This window comes from Aethalodelphis obliquidens, unplaced genomic scaffold (genome assembly GCF_003676395.1).
Source record: "Aethalodelphis obliquidens isolate GAN/ISIS:26980383/991018 unplaced genomic scaffold, ASM367639v1 scaffold18, whole genome shotgun sequence".
Classification (NCBI taxonomy): Eukaryota; Metazoa; Chordata; class Mammalia; order Artiodactyla; family Delphinidae; genus Aethalodelphis; species Aethalodelphis obliquidens.
Window position 1 is genome coordinate 18,610,056 of NW_020837962.1, and position 7,386 is coordinate 18,617,441.

At 44.5% G+C, this 7,386-nt stretch overlaps 1 protein-coding gene across 1 annotated transcript in view; it reads left to right on the plus strand.

Moving 5' to 3' along the window:
• Nucleotides 1-990: 990 nt before the first annotated feature.
• CST8 (cystatin 8) overlaps nucleotides 991-7,386 on the plus strand; it is a 14,445-nt gene continuing 8,049 nt past the window's right edge. Inside the window, exon 1 of the mRNA XM_027118332.1 lies at nucleotides 991-1,218. Within this exon, the coding sequence (XP_026974133.1) occupies nucleotides 991-1,218 (228 nt within the window). The remainder of the gene's footprint in view (nucleotides 1,219-7,386) is intronic.

Sequence of the window (7,386 nt, forward strand, 5' to 3'; positions counted from 1 at the left end):
CATCCCGTGTGTCTGGGCAACTGCTTCAGAGGCCACGGAGCGGGTCTGAGCCGCTCCAATCCCACGCGTGTCACATCAATGCTGCCATCGCGCGGAGGCCGGGCAGGAGCGGGTAGGTTACCACGGGCCAGGCCGGCGGGCGGAGGGGACCCGGTATCCGCACGCATCAGCCTCCCCACAGGCCCGTCTCTGGGAGGCACACGGGAAGGTCTCCTCTCGCGGCCTGGGTTTGGTTGGCGATTCCTGGCAGAGGGTATGTGGGTCAGAGCGGTGTCCTGGGTGGGCAACCGAGCGAAGACCCCGGGAGTGTTCGGGGCCGGGTGTCTGTATCTAGAGCCTGACGGACACCAGGCATCTCTTGGTTTGGCCGTCATGTCCTCTGTTCAGCTTGGACACTCTGTCCCCACTTCCCTGCGGCGAACACAACCCACCGACCCTGCTTTGTCTCAAGGGGCCGCTCCTTGTCTGCACCGGACACATTAACCACTGCCTCTGCCTCGTGAGCCGAATCCTGGTGACCTTCTGTGGCAGAAGGGATTCCTCTAAAGCAAATGCACTTTACAAGCCGTGATCCCTCCTACGCGGGGGTGAGGCCGAGGCAGGGCAGCCCCGGTCTGAAGCAGACACGCAGCCCCGTGGCCGTTTCCTCCTGTGTAAAGCGAGAGGCCACCCAGCACGTGCAGTGCCTACCACAGGGCCCAGCCCAGCCGGCAGGGACAGGCGTGTGTGTGTGTACACGTGTGTGTGCATCCCTCCCACACGTGCGTGCACAGAGGTGTGTGTCCTTCCAGAAAGGAAGCATCCAAGATGGGAAAATGGACTGAATTGCACATTTCGCAGGCAGCCTCTTTTTTAGGCAGGCGATGTTAACCACTGTTCTCCCCTCTCCGCCTGCAGCAGAGCTAGGAGGGGCCGGGTGCAGAGACAGCAGGGCCCGGCCAGCCTTGCGAGGACAGGAGGGGCTCGGCCGCGCCCCTGGGCTGAGGTACCATGGCCAGGCTCCGCCCCGGCCTGCTGCTCCTGATGGCCACGGTGTCCCTCGCGTCCAGAGGTGTCCAGGCCTGGGGTTCATCGAAGGTGGTGAGGAAATTCCAAGACATCTCCGAATCCTACGTATACGTGGAGCAGGCACTGTGGTTCGCCATGAAGGAGTACAACGAGGCCAGCAAGGACGAGTACACCTTCAAGGTGTTGCAGATTCTGAAGTCCCAGGAGCAGGTTGGTGGCTTTCACTCCCCGTTCTCTGTCCCCACACTCACATTTGTGGCAGGGCTGTCGTCCGTGGAGAGCGGCTGAGAGACACCTGAGCCAAAATTTATGAACTTTATTTTAGGGGTTTTTGGAAGAAAGTTAATGAAACTTCCTCCTTTATCATTCTGGGGTAAAACATAATATATCCATTCAAATAACTTAAACTTAGTTCTAGTCACATCAGAAAACACAGGTAAGAGTCCAGAAGGGCTCCTGAAGGGGTCAAGTTTGGGACAGTTTGAGCTGATATCATCAACCTAAGCGGCTACAGGGATGGATTACAACACATTTAACAAGTGAACAAACTCCACATCCAGCTTTCACTGTAAAAAGGAACCAGGGCAGAAGGGAAGGCTCTTTTTTTTACAGAAAAATGCCTACTTAGAGATGTGAAAGAATATGAAACTAGAAAATCGCGTTTTGCAACCACCATGGTGATAAGTAACTCAGGCCGAAGATCAGCAATGAATCCTCCACCTGGTGCGGGGGGAGGGGGGAGGGGAGGAGGAGGGAGGGGGGTGGACCGCTATAGGGGTTGCTTGTTAATTAATTACAACCAGGACACATGGGACAAATTGACACCGTGTACCTCTGATGTGACATCACTGCAAGGACACAGCGTTGCCTATATACGGCGTTCCTGCTCCAAAGGCCTGAGGGTGATCTCGAGGGACAATTAGACGAGTCCATATTATGCGGCATTCTCTAAGACCGCTTAAAAATATCAGTGCTGGGCTTCCCTAGTGGTGGCACAGTGGTTGAGAGTCCGCCTGCCGATGCAGGGGACGCGGGGTCGTGCCCCGGTCTGGGAGGATCCCACATGCCGCGGAGCGGCTGGGCCCGTGAGCCATGGCCGCTGAGCCTGCGCGTCCAGAGCCTGTGCTCCGCAACGGGAGAGGCCACAACAGTGAGAGGCCCGCGTACCGGAAAAAAAAAAAAAAAAAAATCAGTGCTGTGAAAGACGGGGAAGAAGAAGGAAATGGTTCTCATTAAAGGAGGCTTAAGAAACATGACGTTAAATGCGAGATGTGATCCTGTATTGTCTCTTGGATTTAAAATTATACTGTGAAGGATGTTCTTAGGGCAGTTGGAGGGTTTTGAACATGGACCATGTCTAAGATGAGTGCATTGAAACAGCGCTGTGTTTCCTGAGAAAGAGGGTTGCCCTGAGGTTTATGCAGGAGCCCGAGATGGGAGGTGGAGGGGTGAGCAATGAGAGGGGTCGGCAGAGGGTGAGGGGGCCCCACTGGGCCCGGGTTACATGTGACGCTGGCCTGACCTACACCTCTGCCCCTCTTCCTCCTCCACTCGCCCCATCTGCCCTCTAACCTGCGCTGCTCACCCTCCAGCCACCGTCAACCTGCCTCCGTTTCCTGTTTTCTTATGTGGGCAGAAGTTTCACTCAGCGTCTGGATCCCCTAAGAGGCCGGGACCCCTGGCTCCTGGCCACCTGCACAGGCTGAGGGCCCCAGGCTCCTGCTGGTTCTCCGTGTGGCCCCAGTTGTGTGGTTTGTGTTTTCAGGCAACGACACCTGGTCCAGGATGTGCGTCCCCAATGGGTGGCTGAAGTAAGACCTCATGGATGTCAATGCCCCAGGGGCTCAGATTTGGTACCTGTTCTTAGTGAAGTTCCCGTCTTTCCCAGGATGAGTCCACTTTCTTGGATGTTTTCATCTGTGCTCTCCATTTACAGAAATAGGTATAGATGGTTCTGCTTTAAAGGCAGGTATTTAATAATAAAATAAACCAAAGACCCACATAGCTCAAGACTAACGAATCATTTCATTGTGTTTGCTACTTCTTTTCATGAATGTACATTTTGTGTGTGTGTGGTTTTCTTTTTTTGTTTTTATTTTAACCAAATAGCACCAATTATTAAAAAGGGCATTATTTCTACACTATACCGCAGTGTCACCCCTGCCAAGCATGAGGTAGTTCTGCAGATGTAGGACTCTTTTCTATTCTATTTTTTTTTAATTTTTGAATTTTATTTTATTTATTATTTTATACAGCATGTTCTTATTAGTCATTAATTTTATACACATCAGTGTATACATGTCAATCCCAATCTCCCAATTCATCACACCACCAGTCCCACCCCCCTGCCGCTTTCCCCCCTTGGTGTCCATATGTTTGTTCTCTACATCTGTGTCTCAATTTCTTCCCTGCAAACCAGTTCATCTGTACCATTTTTCTAGGTTCCACATATATGTGTTAGTATACAATATTTGTTTTTCTCTTTCTGACTTACTTCACTCTGTATGACAGTCTCTAGATCCATCCACGTCTCTACCCAATTTCGTTCCTTTTTATGGCTGAGTAATATTCCATTGTGTATATGTACCACATCTTCTTTATCCATTCATCTGTCAATGGGCATTTAGGTTGCTTCCATGACCTGGCTATTGTAAATACTGCTGCAATGAACATTGGGGTGCATGTGTCTGTTTTTTTGTTTTTGCGGTACGGGGGCCTCTCACTGTTGTGGCCTCTCCCGTTGCAGAGCACAGGCTCCAGACGCGCAGGCTCAGCGGCCATGGCTCACGGGCCCAGCCGCTCCGTGGCATATGGGATCTTCCCAGACCAGGGTACGAACCTGTGTCCCCTGCATCGGCAGGCGGACTCTCAACCACTGTGCCACCAGGGAAGCCCAACATGTGTCTTTTTGAATTATGGTTTTCTCTGGGTATATGCCCAGAAGTGGGATTGCTGGGTCATAGGGTAATTCTATTTTTAGTTTTTTAAGGAACCTCCATACTGTTCTCCATAGTGACTGTATCAATTTACATTCCCACCAATGGTGCAAGAGGGTTCCCTTTTCTCCACACCCTCTCCAGCGTTTGTTATTTGTAGATTTTCTGATGATGCCCATTCTAACTGGTGTGAGGTGATAACCTCATTTTAGTTTTGATTTGCATTTCTCTAATAATTAGTGATGCTGAGCAGCTTTTCGTGTGCATCTTGACCATCTGTATGTCTTCTTTGGAGAAATGTCTATTTAGGCTTTCTGCCCATTTTTGGATTGGGTTGTTTTATTAATATTGAGCTGCATGAGCTGTTTATATATTTTGGAGATTAATCCTTTGTCTATTGATTCGTTTGCAAATATTTTTTCCCATTCTGAGGACTGTCTTTTCATCTTGCTTATGGTTTCCTTTGCTGTGCAAAAGCTTTTAAGTTTCATTAGGTCCCATTTGTTTATTTTTGTTTTTATTTCCGTTACTCTAGGAGGTGGATCAAAAAAGATCTTGCCGTGATTTATGTCAAAGAGTGTTCTTCCTATGTCTTCCTCTAAGAGTTTTATAGTGTCCAGTCTTACATTTAGGTCTCTAATCCATTTTGAGTTTATTTTTGTGTATGGTGTTAGGGAGTGTTCTAATTTCATTTCTTACATGTAGCTGTCCAGTTTTCCCAGCACCACTTATTGAAGAGACTGTCCTTTCTCCATTGTATACCCTTGCCTCCTTTGTCACATATTAGTTGACCATAGGTGCGTGGGTTTATCTCTGGGCTTTCTATCTTGTTCCATTGATCTATATTTCTGTTTTAGTGCCAGTACCATATTGTCTTGATTACTGTAGCTTTGTAGTATAGTCTGAAGTCAGGGAGTCTGATTCCTCCAGCTCCGTTTTTTTCCCTCAAGACTGCTTTGGTTATTCGGGATCTTTTGTGTCTCCATACACATTTTAAGACTTTTTGTTCAGTTCTGTAAAAAAATGCCATTGGTAATTTGATAGGGATTGCATTGAATCTGTAGACTGCTTTGGGTAGTAGAGTCATTTTCACAATATTGATTCTTCCAATCCAAGAACATGGTATATCTCTCCATCTGTTGGTATCATCTTTAATTTCTTTCATCAGTGTCTTATAGTTTTCTGCATACAGGCCTTTTGTCTCCCTAGGTAGGTTTATTCCTAGGTATTTTATTCTTTTTGCTGCAGTGATAAATGGGAGTGTTTCCTTAATTTCTCTTTCAGATTTTTCATCATTAGTGTATAGGAATGCAAGAGATTTCTGTGCATTAATTTTGTATCCTGCAACTTTACCAAATTCATTGATTAGCTCTAGCAGTTTTCTGGTGGCATCTTTAGGATTCTCTATGTATAGTATCATGTCATCTGCAAACAGTGACAGTTTTACTTCTCCTTTTCCAAATTGTATTCCTTTTATTTCTTTTCCTTCTCTGATTGCCATGGCTAGGACTTCCAAGCCTATGTTGAATAATAGTGGTGAGAGTGGACATCCTTCTCTTGTTCCTGATCGTAGATGAAATGCTTTCAGTTTTTCACCATTGAGGATGATGTTTGCTGTGGGTTTGTCATATATGGCCTTTATTATGTTGAGGTAGGTTCCCTCTATGCCTGCTTTCTGGAGAGTTTTTATCACAAATGGATGTTGAATTTTGTCAAAAGCTTTTTCTACATCTATTGAGATGATCAAATGGTTTTTATTCTTCAATTTGTTAATATGGTGTATCGCATTGATTGATTTGTGTATATTGAAGAATCCTCACATCCCTGGGATAAATCCCACTTGATCATGGTGTTTGATCCTTTTAATGTGTTGTTGGATTCTGTTTGCTAGTATTTTGTTGAGGATTTTTGCATCTATATTCATCAGTGATATTGGTCTGTAATTTTCTTTTTTTTGTAGTATCTTTGTCTGGTTTTGGTATCAGGGTGATGGTGGCCTCATAGAATGAGTTTGGAAGTGTTCCTTCTTGTGCAATTTTTTAGAAGAGTTTGAGAAGGATGGGTGTTAGCTCTTCTCTAAATGTTTGATAGAATTCACTTGTGAAGCCACTTGGTCCTGGGCTTTTGTTTGTTGGAAGATTTTTAATCAAAGTTTCAATTTCATTACTTGTGATTTGTCTGTTCATATTTTCTATTTCTTGCTGGTTCAGTCTTGGAAGGTTATACCTTTCTAGGAATTTGTCCATTTCTTCCAGGTTGTCCATTTTATTGGCATAGAGTTGCTTGTAGTAGTCTCTTAGGATCCTTTGTATTTCTGCAGTGTCCGTTGTAACTTCTCCTTTTTCATTTCTAATTTTATTGATTTGAGTCTTCTCCCTCTTTTTCTTGATGAGTCTGGCTAATGGTTTATCAATTTTGTTTATCTTCTCAAAGAACCAGCTTTTAGTTTTACTGATATTTGTTATTATTTTCTTTGTTTCTATTTCATTTATTTCTGCTCTGATCTTTATGATTTCTTTCCTTCTGCTAACTTCGGGTTTTGTTTGTTCTTCTTTCTCTAGTTTCTTTAGGTGTAAGGTTAGATTGTTTATTTGAGACTTTTCTTGTTTCTTGAGGTAAGTTTGTATAGCTATAAACTTCCCTCTTAGAACTGCTTTTGCTGCATCCCATAGGTTTTGGATCATCGTGTTTTCATTGTCATATGTCTCTAGGTATGTTTTGATTTCCTCTTTGATTTCTTCAGTGATCTCTTGGTTATTTAGTAATGTCTTGTTTAGCCTCCATGTGTTTTGTTTTTTCCTTTGATTTCTAATCTCATAGCATTTTGGTCAGAAAAGATGCTTGATATTATTTCAGTTTTTTAAAATTTACTGAGGCTTGATTTGTGACCCAAGATGTGACCTTTCCTGGAGAATGCTTTGTGCGCACTTGAGAAGAAAGTGTAATCTGTTTTTTATTGGATGGAATGTCCTATAAATATCAATCAAATCTACCTGGTCTATTGTGTCATTTAAAGCTTGTGTTTCCTTAGTAATTTTCTGTTTGGATGATCTGTCCATTGGTGTAAATGAGGTGCTAAAGTCCCCCACTGTTACTGTATTACTGTCGCTTTCCCTTTTTATAGCTGTTAGCAGTTGCCTTATGTATTGAGGTGCTCCTATGTTGGGTGCATATATATGTATAATTGTTTTATCTTCTTCTTGGATTGATCCCTTGATCATGAGGTAGTATCTTTCCTTGTCTCCTTTAACATTCTTTATTTTAAAGTCTATTTTACCTGATATGAGTATTGCTACTCCAGCTTTCTTTTGATTTCCATTTGCAAGGAATATCTTTTTCTATCCCCTCACTTTCAGTCTGTATGTGTCCCTAGGTCTGAAGTGGGTCTCTTGTAGACAGCAAATATATGGGTATTGTTTTTGTATCCATTCAGCAAGCCTGT